General features: G+C 47.8%; 2 protein-coding genes across 5 annotated transcripts in view; both read right to left on the bottom strand.

The window, feature by feature from the left end:
• The window catches only part of LOC135387937 (trichohyalin-like), a 93,754-nt gene extending 78,443 nt beyond the window's left edge, over window positions 1-15,311 (bottom strand). For all 4 annotated transcript variants that reach the window (XM_064617162.1, XM_064617164.1, XM_064617165.1 and 1 more), the window contains exon 1: window positions 14,181-15,311. In XM_064617162.1, the coding sequence (XP_064473232.1) occupies window positions 14,181-14,948 (768 nt within the window). In that variant the 5' untranslated portion in view covers window positions 14,949-15,311. The remainder of the gene's footprint in view (window positions 1-14,180) is intronic.
• A 2,357-nt stretch (window positions 15,312-17,668) lies between these two features.
• Window positions 17,669-22,842, bottom strand: LOC135389857 (fibrous sheath CABYR-binding protein-like). The gene is made up of 5 exons (XM_064619892.1): window positions 22,772-22,842; window positions 20,868-20,894; window positions 20,242-20,578; window positions 18,734-19,059; window positions 17,669-17,755 (listed from the first exon to the last, which is right to left on the bottom strand). Exons 1-5 carry the CDS (start codon window positions 22,826-22,828, stop codon window positions 17,732-17,734), a joined length of 771 nt encoding a protein of 256 aa, XP_064475962.1. The 5' UTR covers window positions 22,829-22,842; the 3' UTR covers window positions 17,669-17,731.
• Between the last annotated feature and the right edge of the window lie 509 nt (window positions 22,843-23,351).

The raw sequence follows: 23,351 nt of genomic DNA, 5'->3' as shown, positions 1-23,351 counted from the left end.
TTGACCAAGGGCACATATTGACGTAGACTGTTGCATTCAGGAGACCATTCGCGAAGTTCAGTCACAATTTGCAGCCCTGGGGAGTAAATGTCGGGACTAAATGTCGGGTTAGGGGACTAAAATGGGGAGTAATTGCAGACTACTGTGGTAGAAGCTGCAATTACTCCCCGTTTTACTCCTTTTTTTCTTAGAGTGCAGTCGCCCCTGAAGAAGGAGCCGAACTGGCTCCGAAACGTCGGGGAAAGTCCTCTCCGTGTTTTCGTCTCTTGTGCTGCTTTTATGATGTACCGCTACCAATTACCCCACATCGCAAGTGTAGGGTTTGCCACCCTTCCTGTAGCTTTGGTTGGAGATTTTCGTTACCATCAAACAACAACTTTATCTTAATGATGGTGATTGGGGAGTAAAAAACAAAGGAAAGCCGGAAGCAAAGGAAAGGAAGAGTAGAGGAAGTAAATACTGTTTGCTCAGAATGATGTCTGTTTTACCATTTAGCAGCTGCTACGATAGCAGAAGAGGAGACACCTCGAGACAACGTTTCGTCAGAGGTCTACCGTTGCCTTTTGGAAGGATGAGCTGGAACTGAAGCAAATGTTGAACTTGAAGAGTAGGAAGAGGAAGAAGAAGATAGGATTGATGGGATGGTATATAGATGAAATCTTCTAAGAGCCTTCGTCACCGGAGATACGATACTCTCGAAGTTAAGCCCAACGCCACCTTAGATACAGAAATGGTGGTGGTTGGAGCGATGGAACTGCTTCCCATAGTCGGCCACCTTCACAGGGGGGGACCGTGCGTCCTGGGCCGACTTCACAGGGAACTGTGCCGACATTTGTCTTACAGCGTCTGAGGAAAACCGAGGGAATACAGCCAGTCTTGGCGTGGAATGCCATCATCTTAGTCATTATGCCGCGGGAGCTGGTAGGTCTGCTTAATGCCTTCTGTCACTCCTTCGCACGTAAATATATAAGGTCCGCCAATCACAAGGGTCTTCTGTGGCTACTAGTGGCTGCATACGCGGCTGATGGCGGCTCCTTACCATAGCTACGACCGCTGAAAGTAGTGTCGTGATTGGCGGTCTCAAGTCGTTGAAGCGATCATGCTTTGTGGTGCACCAGTTCGAGTGTCACGACGAGAAAGAGTTCGATAACGACGAGCCCTTTCACAACCACCACCAGCTCGAGTGACTCTATGGTTAGCGTGACTGGGAGGTACCCGGGTTCGAATCCCGGTACCGGCTGTGCTGTCTGGGGTTTTTTCCCTGTGTTTTCCTCGAACGCTTTCAGACATACGTTGGCCCTGGACGCACATTCCCCCAGGGAGTCAGTCTCGGTGAGGCCGACATCCGCGAGACCTTTCACCAGCACTACCACCACCAGCTGGACGTGGCTCAGTGGTTAACTCGCTGGCCATGTCACGTCGAGTCTGTGAGGTACGCGGGCTCCAACTCCGGCGCCGGCTGTGCCGTCTGGGATGTTCCCTAAGAGTCTGACATATGTCGGCACAGTTCCTTTAGAAGTCGATCCAGGATTCCCCAGAGCGTCCCCCCAGAGCGTTAGTCGTGACTTTGCTCATCTCTGTGATGCGGCGAGCTCTTTCAGCACTACAACCACACCACTACCTGTAGGTGTTGCTGTTCACCCCTTGCTTCAGTTCAAGCCTATCCTTCCAACAGGCAACGGTATACCTCTGATAAAACGTTGTCTCGAGCTGGCTACGGTAGCAATGCTGTAACTGGTAAAGCAGACATCACTTCTGAGCAAACGGTATTTAATTCGCCTTCCTTCTTCTTCGCCTGCTTCCTCTTCCTCCTTTTCTTCCTCTCTTCTTCGTCTCAGAGCGTGGACTGTGACCTCACCACACCTAGCCTCACCAGACGATACTGCATGAGAAGGAAAAAGAAAATACCTAGAGTGGCGTTGACTTTTTATGCAGTAGCTCCTGAATAGCGTAATTTTTGTGACTGTAACCGCCCTTAGCCTTAGGTGTCTCTGCAGTGTCTACGGGCCGTATTCCCCACGACTACTGAGGGTCCCCTATGTATGCCGTAGCCCTGAGGGTCGACGACTTCGTTGCTCGAAGCTCCCGTATCCGCAAGGGACGCCCTAAGGGCTGGCGCCAGCCAAGTGAGCTCCTGTATGCTCCCTTAGGGACGCTCGCCCCAAAGCGAACAGTGGACCGGTGCGACTTCATATACCGCGTCGAGCGATTCAAGCGCTACCGTCACGGTGTTGTTCCTGTACTATCTGTGCAACGAATCCGGGACTGGGAAGACACTCTTGAGCGGTACGACGACTTTCAATTCAAAGCAGGATATCGTTTGTAGAGTGTTCTGTGCACGAACCCTATCGGCAACTTGACGTCAGGAGGAGCATGGGCAATCATGGCTTCCCTCATCCAGCAATTGCTAGTTGACCTGCGCTGCTACTCTGATTTCGGGCTCGTTTCAAGTCGTTCATGCTGTTCAAGTTGTTTGAGTGCCATGCGAGAGATGCGAGCATTTTCCATATAACGCCTAATGCTGTGAACATGACACCAAAGCAAGCCAGGAGTGCCTTTTTAGTGCAAATCATTTCCGAAGTACGCTACACTTTTGCAGCTTTTACAATTTTTGCTTGCCCATTCGGTAGACGCAGGTTCAGATGTGGTATTACCTGCAATGCCCTCTGTGTTATCGGGTCGGGAGAGAAGCTTGCCGTCATGTCGCGGCTGCCCCGCCACGATTGCACATCTGCTAATTTCTCCTTCTTTGCTTTGGCTTTTACGCTGTCTAAAAGCCTCCTTAATTGCATTACGGTCCTTTCAGCCGCTATTACCTTGGCGTTAAACTTCAGGCTCACTGCGCCCAGGCTTTCGCGCCGAGTAATGCGGTGTCGGATTTTTCGTTTTCAACTACACCTTTTACTTTTCCGCTAGTTCTAGCAGCGTCTCCCGCTCATCTCACCCACCTCATCCTCATCCAATGTAAGTGTGTGTGTGTGTGTGTCCCGCTCATCTGCGCTCTATTGTGCAAGTGGACCTACCGAAACACAGCTCTTGACACGAAGTTGCCAAACAAAACGCAAGCAGAACAGGCGAAACCTAAGTAGCAGAGGACAGCCGTCGGAAGCGGAAATGAGTCTCTGTCGTGCGCATGCGCTCCTGCTTCATTCTACGATTAATCTGGTCCAAATCCCCTTCGAGCCTCCCTACCTCAGCCCTTGGCTGAGGGCGTGCACGCTTACGTTTGAGCAACGAACGCTCCCCTAGCTGAAGGGATGTTCACCCTCAGGGCACTCGTAACCAAGGGACCCTTGAGGGCGAAGTTGCGGGAACTTTGGGATTACGGCCCTACGTCGATTATGCTTCAAATGATGCTACTGGTGCTGCCTAATCGGTCACAGTGTTGCTAGATCGAGCCTTGAGGCGCTGGAAGAGGCCATGAAAATTGTTCAACCGCGGCATGCCCCACGGAAGAGGCTCGATTATGGTTGCAAATTGGCTTAATCAGTTGGCAACGCTGAGAAAGAGACGCAGAAATGAGGTCAGGAAGGGCTGGGGTGGTTGTCTGGAGGTCGTGGACATGAATGGCAAAGCTCGGAAGCGTTCCAACTACTCTGAAGGGGATTATGTTAATCAGACTTTGGTGATGTGTGACGATGAAAAAAAAAAGAAAACAGGCATGCCTCGGTAACACTATTAGACATATTTTCTCCCTTTAGCACTACTAGGAGAGCGTCAGGGCTATATATATACCCTAACCTATATAACTTAAGAAAAACATGGATTGTAGTCCGTCCTCCTTACACAGTTACTCCGCCAGAGAATATATACTGTAGGGCCCAGGTGGACATAAGTCGACATTCTCCCATGTATTTATTCCTATTCGGCGCGCTCCGAAGTTGGCTCATATAGCGAATTGTAGTCTTCCACGAATCCAGTCCAAGTTCAATCTGAACACCAGCAGCCGTGCCCAGGACGGCCAGATCGAACTTTTCACGACCGCTGTTAACCGTTTATAAACGATCGATTGAAACGTTCCGAGGGAACAGTAAGAAGCACGCTAAACGACTCAAAGTCGTCTTAAATCGTTCTATTCGTCCATTGTTGAAACTTTTATTTGTTATAACACTGAGAAACACCGCCGTGCAACTCCGGGGACACAATATGGCGGCTTCCTTTATTTGAAGATGGCTCCCGACAAGCTTGTGTCACCTGGTAGGGCCACCTGCCGCCTATAGGGCTCCAGTAGCAATCTTTGTCCAATAGCTACTTGTCGCGGCAGAGAGTGACACAGCTATCTATTGCAGCCAATGAGAACAAGCGTGGGGCGCAGCTTAGCGTGCCGTTTTTAGGTTGCGCACGACAACAGCTCATTCGTTTGTTCCTGTTCCTGTCACTCACGTACAGGTTCTTCTTACAATGTGGCTCTTTCTCATTGTTTATTGCCAACATTTATCAGTGCTAGTGATGCTAAATTTGCTAGTATTTATTTATCCGAACGACCTCGACAAAAGATAAAAAATGACTGCGTATTTTTCGGATCCCTGTACCATTGCCAAGAACCTTCGTACTGGCTACTATACTATTCGCCGAACGAATGTCCAGCGTAGCGAAGTCTTCGGAACATCGCCGGGGATCCACTTTTACGGTGTCCGCCTATCTTATTTCGTAGAGGACATGTTGTTCCTGTACATGAGTCCTGATCGGCTATGATGGAATATCCCAGACGTGCTGAGGAGGAGCTTCTCAACCCATGGCTTCACTCCACACAGGACAGGACGTTGCTGATAGAACTGAAGGGTCAGCACGGTATAGCGAGTGGCAGCAAGTCCACATCGTCGTGGTCATCCACGGTCGACAACATTTTTTATCTTCATTCTCTGTTTTTAAGGACACCGTAAAAAAAAAAAAGAAAGAAACAGAGGACGAGGATAAGCGCCCCATCCTTTGCTTCAGTTGTTTGCTTTGTTTTCGACATGTATGTCGGAACTAGGAGCTACCCGGGTTCAAATCCCGGTGCCGGCTGTGCTATCTGGGGTTGTTCCTGGGTTTTCCTCGGATGTTTTCATATATATGTCGGCACGGTTCCCTTAGAAGCCGGCCCAGGACGCACATTTCCCTAGGGCGATAGTCGTGACATTGCCTATACCTCTGTGAGGCCTGCGAGCCTTCTGCGCTGAGCGCGCAAGAAACACGGACGAAGAAACGGAGAACCATGACAGGACGGGCGCTGACTTCCAACTACGTTTATTGAAGAAAAGGAGAAGAAAAAAAAAACAATCATAGCACACGTGTTACCGTTCTGGGCGCACCGGTTCTGAGGAAGACCATAGTTCCTTTTCGGTTAGAGATACAGATCCCAGGCAGCACAATGTACTGAAAGTCGAGTGCAATAGGGGTGGACGGGTAGGTGGAAGACCTTGAACAGTTTCTTCAAACTAAGGAACATTGATTAGAGACATACCGTCCACCCCTATTGCACTCGACTTTCAGTACATTGTGCTGCTTGGGGAAGGTCCGCTTACGCACGCATCTTGATGGCTACTTATATATTTTCTGCTTCTATTATTTCCCTCGTTAGTTTTGTCTTGTTTCTTGCGACGATATGGCAATCTCGGTAGACAGGTTCACATTCATGGGTGTTACAATGATAAGCCAACCACCCCTCTTTTTCCTTGTTGTTCACATGGTTTCGGTGTTCACGCAAGCGATCATTAATGCATCGCACGGTTTGACCTATATAGCATCTTCCCCAAGTGAGTGGTATAACTGATACACCACTCCTTCATCACAGGAAACGAAGGGACTTCTGTGCTTGGTACTGCAAGTGTGCGAAACCTGCATGGGGGCAACTCAACTTACTGAGCTTACTCGGCTTTTCCGGGGCCGAGAAGACGGCCTTTGCTCCTGCTCTTTAGATCTTTTTTTATACGGTGCGAGATGTTATGCAGGTAGGGAATAACACAACTACCCTTCCTCTGTCGGAGTGGGGTGCCGTCAGTTGATTAATACCCCTGCCACACGGGCATTTTCGATCCTGCTCGACCGAACCTGCTTGAAGCCAATGCAGATCGGATGGTGCTACACGGCCGCTTCCAAGCAGGATCGAACTTTGATCCTGCTTGACTCAAGACAGTTCCCATAACAGGATTGAGAATTTCAAGACGGCTCGACGGCCGCCATTTGCAGCCTCTCGCGCCACAGGTCAACCATACAATGCGCATTGAAAGTGGCCGTGTAGCAGCGTCAAAACTGTAGCGTGCTCGGGAAGTTCGATGCAGATCGGATTCGAGAAGGATCGAAATGCCCGTGTGACAGGGTATAAGGTCGTGAGCACAAAGTTTCCTGAGCAAGGCCTCAGCTACAGATACCACAACGTGCGTCGGGTAGCCTGCACGGCGAGCCTCTTTCACCGCCACCACTACCACGGTTTACTAAAGCGCTCCTGCTTGATGACTGTACACATTTTTGAAGCGTGATGTGGGCAAGGATTGCGCTTGTCCCATCCTGCAGATGGTCACTGTTTTTGTAAACGCTCATCTGATCAGTCACCAATGCAAAAAGGTGAATGCATTTATAATGCGACATGGTCGGGTATTACGCTTCCATCTATATACCAGTCCTCAATAGAAGGTAGGTCTCCCTATCTTACTCCCGATAAGGCTCGCTAATAATCGCCGTAAGAGGAGGGTACATATACTGAGCCTGGCTCTTCGTTTTAGGGCGATAAAAGTAATATTTTTGAAAAACGATTGAGTCGAGCACTGCGTCGTGCCTCATCCTTAGGGTTCCGAGTTTTCGGAGTTTTCATTTTGCAAAATATTCGGAGGCTGTTTATCGAAGTTTTCAACTTTTCCGAAATTCGGAGTCTCTCGGAGAAATAGAAAGTCTGAAAAATGAACGGCGCAGATTTCGGAGTAGTCATTGCAGAGACAATGCAAGGAAAGAAGCGCGAGAGTGACTGAGACCACACGATATAGCGCACCCGTGTTTTACTACCTAGAGCTATTAAAGTGCAAACAAGCGTATATTTGCAAATTGTGAATAGTACCCAGGCTCAAAATGAGTAGCAGCTGTGACGTTGCGCAGACGTTGTGACGTGAGTTGCACAGAACTATTCTGTGCCAAACTACCCCAGTGGGTCATTCATGCGTCCAGCAGTCCTGAAGGAGGCTACCACTTCTGACCTTTTTTTTTTTGTCTGTGTGTGTGTGTGTGCGTGCGCGTGTGTGTGTGTGTGGATCAGTTTGAAAAGTAAGTGTGGAAGAAGGGGGACAAAGGAAGAAGGTAATAGGAAAAACCTAAGGCCGCAACGTGGGCCTTGGCAAGATCGGAGTTTCTCGGATAAATTCGATTTTTTGCAAAAAAACATCGGTGAGAGTTTATCAGAGTTTGTCGGATAAATCCAAAAAGTCGGAAGCCTACTCATCCTCCACCTCCAGTCTTCGAAAGAGTAGTTCTTCAATGTGATGACAACACACATCCTGAAGCCTTCGATAGAAGACTGGTTGCAGTAGCGCAGCCAGAAAAATATTTCGGGAAGGGTACTACGGGAACTTTACAAGTTAGAGGAGGATTTTCCCTCGTTTCACTCTCCCAAATGCACTACCAGAGGTACGATTTCTGGGAGGGGGGGGGGGGGGCTTGGACCACCTAAACCACCCCCTTGGCTACGCCACTGCTTGGTTGCAGATCAATACCCGCCCCCGGAAAATGGTTCTCCTATTTAATGACAATACACACGATGATTAATATGATTATGGTAAGTGTTCGCACCTCTTATATCCTGAGGTTGCAGCAGTGCCGAACGTATAGTGATGGTCAGTGCAGCAGATAGTGCTGGGAAGTACTTCAAGTAATGAAGTACTACTTTAAGTACATTTCTGGGCACTTGTCTCTAAGTACATTTCAAATTTCATATTTTGTACTGTACTCTAGTTACTTTTCTCATCAAGCACTCAAGTACTCAACTGGCACTGCAAGCGCAAAACGTGGTTGCATTTTTGAAAACGACAGCGCAATGTTGACAAGCCACGAGACCTATAGTGCTTTTATGCTGTTCAAACTGCGTGGTACAGGTTGGAAACACAAAGGTGAAAGACAAGTCCTGGGACAAGACATAAGATATACAAAGTCACAGAAGAAAGACAAAAGACGAGTGAAAGAATCAAAGTGAAGCAAGCTTAAGGCAAGAGCCGCAGGTAAGGTGGTGTGGTGAAGGCGTGCTATTTCAGCGGGGTCTGCCTGGCGGTGTGGCTGCATGTTGCATGGGGGGATCGTGTCGTCCAGGGTCGACTTCACAGGAGCTCAGGTAAGGAGTTGCCAATATTTTGAGCAGATACCTTTCTTCTGCTGAGCCTTCGAAGTATTTCTACTCGGCAAGAAACTCGTGGAAACTCAGCAAGAAATTTTCATTCCACTTCAGAAAGTGGAAAATACGGTGATACGAGATTCGAACCCGGGTCCGTCTGAGGTGTCTTAGTGTCTTCCCTGGGTTTTCCCTAGAAACTGCGGAACAACATTTCCCTATGAAGTCGGACCAGGCTAAGCGGCTTCTAATTGATGCGAGTCAGTCGGGATTGCAAGATTGCTATCCATCTCTCTCTCTCTCTCTCTCTCTCTGCCCAATGTTTGAAGGACTGTCATAAGCGAGTTGAGAACCGTTCCTGTTATCTAATCTTCATACATATGACAGTGCCTCCCACAGCGCATGTCGTTGAATGGAGATCCTAATCGATCGCCTCAAAGGCAGCCTCAGAAACATTTCCGTCAAAGCCACATTCCCCAAACGTTCCTACACAGATCGTTTCCGAAACGTACACAGCAACGTGCTTCTGCAGCTGGTGCCATTCATGCGAAGGCGTCCGCCGGGAGTAAACCCCTCCTTGCCTCCTTTTCATATTTCTTTTCTTTTTTTTTTCTTTTTTTACCGAGCGCGGCGCTGAGAAAAGCCAGATGTTTGGTTGGTTTCACAACGGACCCCGCAGTGGTGTATGGTGGTGGTGGCGCTGCCGCCAAAGTTTAGAACCCGCGGTGTTCACCGAGGTCCCGCGCGGTGTATGAAATCGGTACGCACGTTCGAAGTTCCTCGATTTAGGAACTTCGAGCATGTCGAGAGTGGTCTATCATCGAGCAAATATCTCAAAACGGGGTTAAGTTTTCTGCATAATCTGCGTTCGAATAATATATTTTTTTTAATTTTAATTAAAGAAATGATTTTATTGAAGCCACAAAATTCCTTCCTATGACCTTGCTGTGTCAATTCCGCTTGCTGAACTTTTAGGCTGTGTAAAACAAGTGTACTTTGGAGCACGATATTCTCGTAACATGGTACCGTGAAGGAGATAGCGTTGTCCGATAAGGATTCTATCTCAGGGGAGTTACGGGGGTTTGGTAGTGCATTGAGGAGAGGGAAATAAGGGGGTCCTCCTCCCTCATGTAAAGTCGCCATAGAACATCACCCCCGCCCCCGCGGTCACAGTTGTCTCGCGACGTAAAGCCCCGAATTATTAATTATATCGCCCCCCCCCCACACAAAAATATATGTATATATATGAAAATGGCTGCTATCCTCTGCCAGCGTATTCCGTCTTGTTATCTGTGATTTATCTGTTGTTGTTGTTGTTAGTCTGTTTCGGACGGACCAATAACTGCGATGTTTGACATAATTGATATGAACTTTTCTGAAAAACGCTATTTCCAGCACCTTCAAGCAGGTTCCAAGCATCGAAGAAAAGCTAACCATAGCGTGCAGCGAACGAAGTTTGCGTACGATGTCGGAAGTGTTGCCTGTTTCATTAACGTTTCATTACTGTAACAAACCATGCTGACTCCCTCTTTCACTGCCCCAGTCACTCCCGAGCTGTGATAACGGGGACGAAGAAAAACGAAAGCGCGTCTTTCAATTTCACTGTTATCATTCTAATTCGATGTTTCGGTTACAGCACTCCAATAACTCTCAATCACCGAAGTATTTTAGCATGCAAAACTGCCGTGACTCACTATTTTAAAGCAACGCAAGAACGAGAATATTACCGTACCAGACTCTCTCTTTAAACGTACGCAAATCTACTGTCGAAGACACGGCAGACGTCCAAAGGTGAAATCTTTGCCAGCTAACGGGATATACATGTATATGAAAACGCCCATTTCACAACGCTTTGTGTTTCCTTTTCTTTCCTTTTTTTCTTTTTTTACACTTTTCCAGTCACTGCACCTCACTTGGTTATGCGACTTTTTGCCTCATTTAGAATGCCTTCTTTGATTTGTCGCGCGAGCGCCGCCGGTGGCTGATGTATTTCTGATGAGCCATCATTTTCATTAGGCGACGTTCCACGCGCCGAGGTTTCCCAAATGCCCGTGTCACTTGCACACGGTTCCTGTATAATTGATGCGTTTCAGAGCATCATTTGGGATTAGACCTCTTTGCATTATTGTCTGTCCTTTTGTCGGCTTTCTGCTTTAAGCTTGTACTCCGGTAGGAAAGAATGATGCTTCGTGGAAAAGCTGGTCTGAAATGATGAGTGATGTTTGCTGCGATGATGATGATGAATGATGTGAAACTTCGAATTCTCGACATCGTGGGTTGCATAAAAGGTTCTCTGTGTCATCTGCATTGACCTATTTCAACGATCGCTGTTTGTACAAAGTACGGCGGTGTTTTATGCAAGGAAAGTTTACACCCCGCTGTGTAACCTTTACCTTGGGTTCTCGGGCTGATTTTCCAGGCGGATATCGGCAGAGCTCCCCCTGAAGTCGGCCCCAGAAGCATACTTATCCCTCTCATGTCGCCTGCTTCTCACTATACCGTCCAGCCACAGCCGCTTACCGTTGCTGCTTGAGAATCAATATTTTATCATTGAAAGCCTAGATATTCTTATTGATAACGTTCCTAAATACTAACTCAAGAGGACTCAATTTCAACATTGTCTTCCTGTGTCACATGATTCCACATCTTCACCAATACACTCCAAGCTCTTTCTGCACATATCCTAACAGCTCCACCTAGCCCAAAAAGAGTTATGACACACAGAAAAGAAGAAGAAAAAACACGTACACTCCGACCATGCTACCCCATTATCCGTATTACCCTTCCCATGCTAAAGCACAGCACGAGTTCATTAGCGACCTGGCTTCCCTTCCTTGCACTCAACCAACCGACGACACCACACACTTGCGCAAGCAAGCAGCGCACGCCATTACCCCTATGAACCCTCACATCACCTTCCTAAATGTATGCTCTCCCCAGCGCTCGCTAAATCAGCGGCTCCAAACCGGAACTACTGGTGAAATATCCCTCTCCGGCTTTATCCACCTAACTATTATTTCCATCGGGATACCAAAATAGCTCAATCGATAAAAGAGAATTGTAGCTTCATTTTGCCACCATCCCATTTTCTTTGTGTACCGCGCCTCCCTTTGCTTGTCTTCTGCGAGCCTTTTTTTTTTTTTTTTTCTTCTGTCGTCTGCTTTTATATATGTCGTCTGCTTTTGCGTTTTTTCTCTTGGTCTACCAGTCACATAAATGTCCCCTGCAGATTGTCCGGCCGTTTGATGGTTGTGTAAGTGAGGTGGCGGTCGATCAACTTGCGTTCGGTGTCCCGCTTTTGTTAGTTTCTTCGCCGGACACTCGTGGCTGTGGTGCTGCCGTCGCTAATGTAGTTCCGGTTTGATTTGAGATTCATTCGTTTTAGGTTGCATGCGGGTGTTCCGAACGCGGATATCGGTGATAGCTGATTTCTCGTAAGAGCGATTGTCGTTCTGTTGAAGTTGCGACTATTTACTGCTTGATGACAGTGCCCTTTTAATGGTATTCTTAATCATATTGATCTCATGCCGCGGTAGGAAATGCCGCGACGTGGAGCTATCATTCGCCTCAGTACTTCAGAGCATCGTTGATGATTTGTGATAGATGATATTGAATTCAGGGAAGCTTATACTTTACATGCAAGAAAGAAATGTGTTTATATACAGTGTCCTGGCATCATTTATCAACGTGCGCCATTTATCACGATTGTATTTCTATCCTCACGGACACCGATGAGGTGTTTGGCGGATTTTCCAACACGACGTGGGAGAGCTTTCCAAATTACCAACAGCGGTAGCGCGAAATTGCTCAGGCAATGTGTCATCCTGGCATGAGACATTGCAGCGGGTCGATCGCATGGACACGTATGCTTGAAGGCTGCTGGGCACGCTAGCTGCTCGGCGAGGAAGTCTGTGACGTCAGCAGCATAGACGGTCAATTTAATATGTTACAAGATATAGCGGGGCAGAATTCGAAGAAATTTTAGTCGCCACCTTTTTTGCTGTTGTAGTTTTGGCTGAGGTATGGACGACAGCAAAGCCTTGGTAACATAACTTTCATAACTTCGGAGGAAAGTTGTTATTTACATCCATTTTTGACATTACATACCATTATATCCATTATAATTGTTATTTGCTTTTATTACAGTTGCATTAACATAATTCTGAGGCGTGAGAGACGGTGACAGAAAATGCAGTCGACGTTTCGGAGAAGACACCGCCATCTGTGTTTATACACCTACGGTACAATATGTACGTAGCAAGTAAATGAACTGAGGACAGATGCTGAAAGTAACAAACTGTTGGCCTTCAAGTATGGGTCATTTATTCTAGACTTGTACCACTTTGTGACAACCGAAACTGTGATACCGCACTCATCCTGATATCGAGCTCAGAGGTCTACGCGCCTTGGAGCGACGGAGATAATTGGAGTAGGTCAACAGGTGCTGATCTGCTGGCCTCATCAACCGCTTTGCGCCTCCGACGAAGAAGGTCATGCGCTCCTGGGGCGCGTAGTTTTGGTTTCAGTTTATTTGCGTAGCAATATTGGGCGTCAAATTTCAACGCACGTGCCCGTTCCAGGATTTTCTTTTTTTTTTTAATGGAAATGCTATCAACAGGGATTCTCTCCCATACTGCTACCTTACTTTTTCCCGAAAGCCTCCAATGAAAGAGCTAATGAATTGTAGGCAATTAGCCATCCAGTGGTCGCATTCTCTCGTCGAGATGATGCCGTATAACTCAACTGCAAAAACGGCATCTATGTGCCGCTCTCATAGCTTTTTATTTATTTTTATTGAAAAAAATATAAATAAATAAAAAAATCCCCTGCATATTTGCCCGTGTTCGTGACAGAGAGCGAACGAGCCACAGCAGCTCGGCATCATGTCTAATCGCGGCGCCTCGATGAAGGACTTCTGCAGCCCGTTGTATTTTAATTCTGCTTTGTGCGCTTCTTTCTCGAACTTTCAACGCCCTATCCTCCCTATGTCTCACATTTGAACAGCGGGCGTTAAGAAAGCCTTAGGATAAAAGGCGTGCACAAGAAAGTGTCCTCATTCCATTGGGTCCCTGTCGTGCCGCAGAAATGATTGATTTGCCATTATCGAAATCCAATCTTTCGTCGCCGCTAAAAAGAGCTACAGTCTGCTGAGCAGGCGGGAGACGACGCCTGCCAGGGTATCGCCTTACGTGACCCTGAGACTTACGCGAGAGGGCCTATCATCGTAAACAACACCGATGTGTGAGAGATTTGTCAGAGGCCGTTACACACGGAAAATTTGCTATGAAGGCCGGGTTACTTGGTTCTGACATCACTATACATGTATGCACAAAAATACACACAAAACAAACGGAAATGAGAAGGAAAGAGCTGTTTTGTCTTGCATCGTCCAAGATACGGTGTGAATCGCTGTCAACACTTTCATTGCAGACGACATGGCCTCAACGTTCGCTTTGGACGCATCGAGGCGCTGTCGTCGACCTATATGTGTCGTCTGCTACGATTTCTTTGAGCGGAGTATTAAAATGCAAGCACGCTTGCGTGTATTTAATGTGGGCGGCATCATCTCCTTGAGCTTGAGGAGGTTGTAGGGACAGCGACACAAAACACAAGTCTAGTCCTGTCTAGTCCGGGGTCTTTTCCTGTGTTTTGTGTCTCTGTCCTTACCACCACCTAAATCCAAAGGAAATTATACCGTCCACGATGTTTGTGCTGTTTTTGTGACATGACGCGATGTTACGGGAATACTCCAACTATATTCAACGATACTGCTGCATGCTTTGGTGGAAAAGTACAACACACAGAAGAACAATGTCAGTGATCGAGGAGCCGAGCTTTTTGCAGAGAGCCCTTTCGACTACAGCATACGATTGTTGACACGTCAACTCACCTGGTTCTCCGATCTGAGTATCTTGAGCTGGTCGTTGATGAGGGCATACTTGGCTGCTTCCTCCTTTCTCAGTGCCCTCTCTTTCTTCAGTTCTGGACTCCAGAACGTTTTGATGCTGTGCATGCTGGATCCCAATTTTTGCGTCGTAGCGTCCAATTCCCGTTTCACACTGCCGTACTGGCTCTGCAATTCGTTAAGCCTAGTCTGCAGCTCAGCCACAAACGACGAATCTCTGCCACCACCATAACCACCACCGCCGTAACGCGACGACGAACTGTATGGTTCACCGTCGATTGCTGTTTCACGGTACGCATCCTCAGGTCGGTACCTCGACGTCTGACGCGGTCCGTAATCACCACCACGGTCCAACGACCGCTCTCGAGGGTCTCTTATGGGTTCAAACTCCTGGTCTCGATCCATAGACGCGTAGGACCTCATGGGAGTTCTGGTCACCGAACGGCTGCGATGCGAAGACCGCGCTTCGGCCATATCGTCATAGTATCCAGACTCGTGCGCCATGGTTAGTGGACTGCTGTTGCTGGATCGGCTAACACCGTACGGTCCTCCAGGTCTCATCCGGCGGGCTTGAGACGGCGAAGATAGATTCCGCGCGATGGGACTTCCCCTTGCGGACGCCGGCTGCGAGATGGACGCGTATGCCTTAGACGAAGGCGGTCCCGTGCCCAGCATAACATCCTGATGCCGCGAGGTGGGCCGCGGAGACCGCTGCTGCGCGGCGGAGCTCCCGTATACTTCGCGCGACGACATGTGGACCGCCGAAGGACGTCGTGGAGCACATCCGGTCGCGAGAAAGGTGTAGCTTAGCGGGACGGGAAGCCGCCCCCGATCGCCGGTCCGCGCCGCGCCGTCGAGGAGGGAGCCAGGATCATGGAAGACACTCCGGGTTTCGATCCGGTGTTTGGCGGGACGCGCGGTGGGCTGGGTTCTGTGCTCGTGGAGGGGGAGAAGCAGTGAAGGTTCGACGTAGGATCCGTGCTTTTTCTTTTCCTATTTTTGAAGCAAGCAGACACACACACGCACACACACGAAATAAAAAGCACAATTGAGCCACCCTCGGCGTCTGCCCTCGACGAAGCGCGCTTCCTGCTACGGTCGCTCGGTGGCGGAGCGGGAGCCCCCTTGTTTGTTTGGAGAAAAGGCCGCTGGGCAGTGGACGGCGCTGCGGTCGATGGCGTGGTTGAGAGAGGGCGCTAGGAGAGAGCCGGGGGACAAAAAAATGAGAGGCGCGGCTTTTATTTGGTGGTGGGTTTTGTGTAGGCGCGCTGAAAATGGTTTTGTTGTAGCCGCATTGTGAGTGGGCTCAAGCTCGTGCGTGACACTATGCAACGCGCACCGTGATGGTTTTGCTCTTGCTACGGAAGTATGGTAGTAGCATTGCATAATCGAGTATTTTTATTTGTTATTATCCTCGTCGGTGGCAAGATGTCGTCTGCTATTCAGAAGCTTCACGAGGCGTAGTAGAACGTCTTATGATGCACGAGGGACATAAGAGACCACTACGAATATGCTAGACAAAATCCATTTGTTCCATTCGCTTTGTTAGGAGGTGGCTGGAGCACTCGTTATCTGTGTGGATGACAGAAACAAATATCATTAAGCTTGGACGTCTAAAAGTGTAAAGTCCAACGGTAAGGTGAACGGGGGATTGAAAGGGGAGACTTCGATATTTCGAACAGCGACCGTTCTACTGGGTTATTAGGTTTGAACAGTATTTTGTCTCAAAGAGATAGAGACTGTGCCGGAACATATCGTATATGCGAAGAAATTGGTTTACGTTGCATTTTTCTTTCTTTTGGTGTTAGTCGTTGTACATACCCTTCATTTTCGTTCAACAGGGGACGAGGAACATTACACGGGCACCACTATAGCGAATATTGCGCTTAAAACATTACTTCCAGAAAGTAAAATTAATATAAGTGAACATACGAATCGCCTGACTCTCAAAGATGTCAATCAATATGAAACAAAAAGGAAAAAAAAAAGCTCATGCAAATCTAATTCGCTGTTTGTAGTCACGAGTGCTACCGTGGCAGTATTGTGTTGTGCCGACAGTTAGGTTATGTTGTTCCGTTGATGAAATGACTCGATGTCAGAGTAGATACATCCGGCCTCTTGAGCACCGCCGGATCCTTTCTGCGCCGGACACCTTGCGAGGAAGACGCTCAGACAACCGCCGTGTGAATGAGTATATACATTTATTGCAGGAAACTGGTGGACCGGAAGGTTCCACTTCGAGCCCGTGCCAGAGACCTCTTTCATCCCCTCGTGCTGGGGTTTTTAAGGACAAAATTTGCGGGACACATCCCTAACATTCTCCAACCAATGGTGCATTCAAAACCCTTTCCCCCAGTTCTTATTAGCTGCACAGTAATAAAGCCTACCAATAAGAGTTACCAAACACTCTTTCCTAGGTGGATGATAGGCCGGAGCAACACATCTGTGTTTCATTCCAAACATCGTTAGGGCCCCGACGTTATTCCTAGAACTCGTCAAGGTTCCTTTAATTGTAGAATAATTTGCCCAGCGTTCAATAGGTACATTTGGTAGCGCCGCCGCCACAGTCGGTGTTGTCCCAACAAGAACGACGACGCTCCAAGGTTGGATTCGGCGGTAGAGCTTTCATCCCCAGAAAACCGTGTCCCAAAGCTAACCGGCTTCCGCATGCCGTCGTTCCGCGGGAAGCCGTCCCCGGAGTATTACAATAGGGAAGGGTTATCTTCGGGAACTTTGTCAAGCGGGTTCGACTAAGACGAGCTGTGCCCGACACCGACCCCTTGACTTTGTATCCAGAATGTCATAAAAATAAAATACAGAATAAGGAGAACGCTTGTGCGTGCAAAAATTTGATCGTAAAACAACTCGGCTCTTCTGCCATGTACCTTTTGCGTAGCTTTTTCTTTACAGTGCACAATTTCCGCATTTTGTGCCCACTTAGTTACGTAGCTAACATGCGTGCATGCGTGTGAATGGTACATCTTTTGGCCGTGTTTTGCAACCAGATAGCTCTCGCTAGTTCATATTGGCACAATTTCAAGCGAGGCAGGCACCTCGACCTGCACGCTTTCGTTACCCTGGTTTCCCCACAGAAAGCCAGAAACTCTCATTATCATTACGAAATTCTTTCGTCTTCTTTCCTGTGTGCAGTTATGACTTTTTGGACCGCAACTGATTTAGCAATCAACATTTCAAAGCCGAAAATCTTCTGCAAAGAACGCAGCAAATACGATGCACGCTGCTGTATCCATACAGCCCGTGCTCTGGTGGCGCCATCTCTCGTCGTCGACGTTCGGTTCTTCAGTCGTACGTGCTCCCTGAGCACAGTACCACTATTCTAGTGTGCGTTACTTCTATTCTTTCCTGACTCCAAGTCCGCCTCTGTCCGTTCTCGATTCTGTTTTTGAAGAAAGCAAACGAACAATGGCTGAGCGTAACCACTGCGCAGTAACTTGCGCAGCAAACTTGTTTATTTTTATTTTCCAAATGTACATATTTCCAACAGATGGCTTTCCAACAGCGTCCATGTCCAAGCGTTAGTAGGTTGTCACAAGGCATTCCTGCAGAGACAGAGGAGATGGGACGTCAGGCAAAACGAGTGGGACGAGTATAGGCAAAACAAGTGCATCAGTGGCGGATCGGACAGTGGCGGACCCTGTGGTGGGATCGCGCCCGAAACGTTAGGTCAAGCATTAGTTTTTCCTCTCTCTCTCCAATTACACCCCCTCCCCCCTCAAAGAAAAAAAAAAAAGAACAGAGAGTGTCTGGATCCGCCCTTAGGGCGGGAAGACGAAGATGCTGCCAATTATTTATTTATATGTCAACCTCAAAAGTTTATGCAGCAAGGAGGGAAGGGCAATGACGATTGACACAAACATTGGTGGATAAAAAAAAAAAAAGAAAGAAGAAAATGTAACGAAGAAGAGAGAGAAAAAGAAAAAAAGTGATACAATGGCCCAATACGCAAATCGAGGCACCTACAAAGCAGAACATGGTAGAACGTACTCTGCTACATGAAGGTGATCACGTGATGCTGTTTTCGAACTTTGAAGTATCGGTAGTGCGCGAAACATAGCTGGGAAGACTATTTCATTCCACGGAAGAGTCGGGTAAATATGAAAGTAGGATTTAGTCGTGGAAAAGAGGACGTTAATCACCTCGTGAATGCACCAGCATGCCTGTTTGCTACTTCTGCTTTTAACACGATTAATCGAAATAATAAACGCAGCAGTTAACAAGTTAATCATCTCGCAACACTAGCCACACTGAATGCAGCTTCTACATCGTGTCGACGAGAGCGTACGGGTTGCCCGGTCAACCCTTAGCTGGTCACCACCATTGTACCCCGAAATTAACGCCTGTTTACGACGGCGCACAACGACATAAAATAATGCACGCGCCACCCATACCCCATAAACACAACAACACGGTTTCACAGGCCCTTCCCGCCCGCCCCAACCCACATCGCGCACGCCATACGAAACATCACGCACATGGCAGATGTCACGTCATCTGCTACGACGACGCATGCCACTCACCCTAACGGCAGCCAACGGAAACAGAAGATGATAATCCCTCCAATCGGACGATCGACGGTTCCTCCTGCTATTCTGCCTGTATTTCCTCCGCACTCGTCGGGCACACAAACACGGGTACAGATCCACGTCTTCGGCTTCTCCTTCCGGTATGGCGTCATCGGCTGGCAGCTGGGCCTCTTCCGGATATTCTTCCACCTCGGGTTTGGAACCCGAAGGGGTTGACGTTTCCGGCGCTGATGAGGTTTCCGGTTCCGCGTCGGTTTCTGGGACGGAACTTTCCGGTGGTATCGTTGTTGCGGAAGGGACAGCGGTTGCTGACTCTGCAGCTGAGAGAAAGGATCGTGCGATTAAGCGTTACATGTGTGACTCTAAAACGACGAAGTTTCAATATTATTTGCAACTGTTTTATTATTATTATTATTATTATTATTATTATTATTATTATTATTATTATTATTATTATTATTATTATTACTATCCGTCGTTAAGGGGTTGTCACGCGTTGTTATCGCTTGTTTACTGTATGTTCTACGCGTTGTTCCTCATGCGATGAACAAAATATTGTTTTAAAGCGTGACTAGCTAAAGAATAATATACACTTGAGCGTACTGCTGCTTCCGGCAACAACGTCAAAGGAGCTAGAACACCGGCTATTTCTCATTGGTCTTCAGAGACACCTGACCTATCTGAATACCGCAGCCTGTAGATGGCACGTTCTTTGGCAACCTGCTGAAAGCTCGAAACGGATGTCCGATATCGGTGCGCATATGTACATGCATACGTATGTGCAATAAATGCGCATACTTATTAAGGTTTGATGTGAACTTCCCAGGGATCGGAACCGGAACTGAACCCGAACCGAAAACCGGAAAAAAACATAATTTTCTGAAGAATCCGAACCGAACCGAACCCGAACAATATTTTGCTTGTCCTGAACCGAACCGGAACTGAACCGGAAAAAAAAATCATACGGTTACCGGATCGGGAATCGGTTCAGAGTTCAAATAATTGAACTACTGGCAGACCTTTTTTTGACTCACCTGAAACGGTTCTCTCACACCTTTCTCTTACAACCGCGTACGGCGAGCGTAAGCTCGCTTTCATGTAGTAAAATTACTGCCCATGAACCGGTTAAACCGGGACCGAAAAAAGTTTCAATCCCTGTAAATGTCCCGACCGCTGACAGGTTTTTTTTTTCTGCGTGGGTGCGGGAGAGGGGGGGGGGGAGGTGTTCTTCCTTAGCCGAACCCGAACCGAACCGATATACCTGAACCGGTTTAAGCTGATAGATTCGGTTCAGCGGAGCTAAACGCGAACCGAACCAATATGCCTGAACCCCAACCCGAACCGGACCGAAAAAAAATGCCAGTTCCGATCCCTGGAACTTCCTGTTTCACATCGAAACTATAGTGGGCCAACCATGCCGAAATGACCGATATTTCTTATCTGGATCTTACTTCTACCACCACCCTCTTACAGAGAGATCAATGAATCTGATTGGTTGTTACCAGAACCGTCCGAAGATGGCGTCACGGACGCCCCTTTTGTCGTTTGCGACTCAGCAGCTTGCATCTGCTGAACTGGTGCCAATAAAGGTTCATTTACTGGCTCGTCGGCAGACTTCGTTTCGGCCTCTGGTTCTGTCGTGGAATCTTGGTCTTCAGGAGCCGCTGGCGTTGTCGCGTCTCCTGGTGGAAGATCTGTGTCGCCTAATGCGGTGTCTTCTGTTGTCGCTGCCGTCGTGGCTGTGGAGTTCTTTATCGGTTCTTTCCTTTGGTCGTCGGACAAGACAGGTTCGGATTCTATGACGTCCCCCGAAGGTGCAATCTGCCACGTGTTCATTGCCTATTAGAGCAAAAGTTCTCGCTGAAATAGTATCTCCGCTGCATGTGGAATGCCCTAGAAGGGTTGGACCTTCAGCAAACAACGTAAATATAACATCGAAAACTTATAAGTATTACGAATCCATTATCACATCAAGGAAGTCTAGACAATCAGGTCGTACCCTAGTTATGCGACTGCCCCGCGTATCCTGTTTTCACCAAATTCTTTGGACCTCCGACAATACACACGGGCCCCACTCGGATTATGTAAACGACTTCTGGAGTGTATGAGAATATTAAGGAAGTCTTACCCTTTCTGTTGCCATGCACGTCCTTAACTGCGGAAAAGAGACAGAACATCAGTATGAAACATTACATCAGCTCGACCGAGACCATACATCAAAAAGGCCAACTAGGATATTCTATTGTTTCGTGTACCATAGTGCATGTAAAGGCAAGACATTCCAATAGCAGCAATAAGGAACAATACGCGCCTGTAAGGCTTCACCACCACCACCAGTGGTGAAGTTAATGGAGTTCGGTAAAGCACGTCATATGGGTAAAGTAACAGCAACGTTTGGCATTACTCGTACCCAATCCAATCCAAGTCGCGTTTGCAATCCGCTGACTCCTTTACTCTGAGCACTCTGAGAGCATGATGTTTTTGGCTCGTCTACCAACATTGGGTGCACTTGTGTTACTTCCTTTACAGCAAGGAATGGGCCTTGCACCGTGTAAGCCTCGTAGCCCGTGGAGTGAGGACATCGCACGCAACTTGAAGGAGCGCTAACGCGTTCGGCGACGACACGTTAGGAATAATGTACCAGCACTTGTCGAGATGTCCCTTTTCTATGGTTTCTGTGCGTTACGAGACTTTTATGGTTTCACTCCGTTTCGACCTAATTTCGTCCCGTTACTTCCTTTATTACGCATTAGCACGACACAGTGCTCCGTCAAATTTCACGCCTGCGCTTCAAGTAATCGTTACTGTTCAGATCACGTGGTCAAAGTGGAACGTGTAAATGTTCATCGCCGCCGTTCTTGCATGCAGATTGATATCCGGGCTGAAGAAAAAGGTCATCTCCGCTCGCTTCAATCGATGCAGCTAGAGTGCAAACATTGACACGGGTCTGCCACCCTCTCATTATAACCATCTCTATTGCGGAGCAGTGTTGACAGACAAAGGTTCGATCTTTGCATAATGGAAGACGGGGTCGGTGAGCCTAATCAAATATGAGTTCCTCTATGACAAGCGTCTCTGTGTTAATGCAGATGGAGCATTTCAGAAGAACTCGTAACCCGCTATAGTGGAGAGTACTTGTGGCAGGGCACACACTTGTGGATGGTGAAAATAAAAATAATTAAGTAGAACGTGGAAAAGTAAGAGTGCATTCTTTTAAGGAAGCCAATTCAGATTGATAATTATATATATTTTATTTCGTACTACCTATATAAAGCAAGTTCGCTCCAAGACGCGCCACAGGTCAATGTCAAGCCAAAATGTCAATGAGAACTGTGGCTATATGGTCAGCGACAAACTTAAGTCCTACAACTGGGACCGCCCACTGATCCGTGGAAGGCTCCTGCGATTGGCTACCAGCCTTTGCACTACGCCCCCGCTCCGCGATATAGTGCCGCCTCTCTCTCTCTCTCCCCAGTCCCCACGTGGCCGCTCCGCACTACATTCGCGCGCGCGGAGCGATTCTTGTGTGGGGGCGGGATCAAGTGTATGACTTATGTTGTCACTGACTATAGTCTTCGTTTAATAACAGGACGCTCGACAGCGCTGTGATCTGGCGCTCCTCGTGCGTCTGCGAGGGGTCCCGCGTCGATTTTTTGCGAACCCGAAAGTTATAGCCTTTGAGCCGAGAAAAAAAGGATCCGTCAGAGGTACAAAGTTGCAATCAACGGGTTTCGTGTCCTTGTATCGCCAGCTACAACTTTCTCATTGACATTTCGGCTCTAATCCATATAATTAAAAAAACTGCCTAATTAATTTCACTTATTAATTTATTAATTACGTACAAAACAAAAAAAATAGCTTGAGTATCCTCACACCACTGGTGACCACAAGTTCTGGACACCCTGTGACGTCAGGTGTGACGTCATCATGGCATGGCGCCATGCAGTCCGTCGTTTTGGTGTGCGATGAACGATTCTATTTTTAAAGTTTGGCTCATTTTTCGTGAAACACTTCTGTGTAAAGTGGACGTACCTTCGAGCAGGAAACCTTGTTCGAGCAAAGCATGGAGATGAAGGTAGATGCATCCATGGTACCAGCCACGTTATACTGACAGCTGAGGACCGCCATTTTGTCCGCAGGTGTCTGCATTCGTTCGCTTTACGTAAATTTGGGAATACAGCAAAAGCAACGAGAAAAATCACTCACAATCTTTCGGAGAAGACATTGGAACCTTCCCACTCGAACTTGAGGTCTTACTGAAGAATCTGAAATGTAACATTGCCTTTCAATCGGGCACGCGCTTCAGTCATGCAAATATATTCGCTCGACGCACGAACAGTTTGGAAAAGGGTTGTTCTGCTGAAGGAAGCGCCAGTAATTTCAAAGGCGGGTTCAGGTGCGGGACTCTAACAATTTGCGCCTCGCATCAAGTTAATGAGATACAGGATGCATCCTCGACTCGAAAAACTGAAATACTGCATAAGTGGTCTGTTTCGCGCGCCGAAAATATTTTCGCGTTTTGATAGGCTACTGGCGCGAAAAGTGTTTCGCGGGCACTTAAATTCGCGATCCCGTCGGATCAATTGCGACCCCGTGCACGGCGTACAATCTA

The sequence above is a fragment of the Ornithodoros turicata genome, chromosome 3 (assembly GCF_037126465.1).
Source record: "Ornithodoros turicata isolate Travis chromosome 3, ASM3712646v1, whole genome shotgun sequence".
Lineage (NCBI taxonomy): Eukaryota > Metazoa > Arthropoda > Arachnida > Ixodida > Argasidae > Ornithodoros > Ornithodoros turicata.
The sequence above is the reverse complement of the archived record's forward strand: the minus strand, read 5'-3'. Positions and strand labels throughout refer to the sequence as shown.

Coding starts and splice junctions, on each gene's coding strand:
- LOC135389857 (XM_064619892.1), bottom strand. CDS start 22,828: ATGGATGCATCTACCTTCATCTCCATGCTTTGCTCGAACAAGGTTTCC. Junction 20,895..22,771: donor ACAAGGTTTCCTGCTCGAAG/GTACGTCCACTT, acceptor TCTTTTCCGCAG/TTAAGGACGTGCATGGCAAC. Junction 19,060..20,241: donor GCCATCTTCGGACGGTTCTG/GTAACAACCAAT, acceptor CCTTTCTCTCAG/CTGCAGAGTCAGCAACCGCT.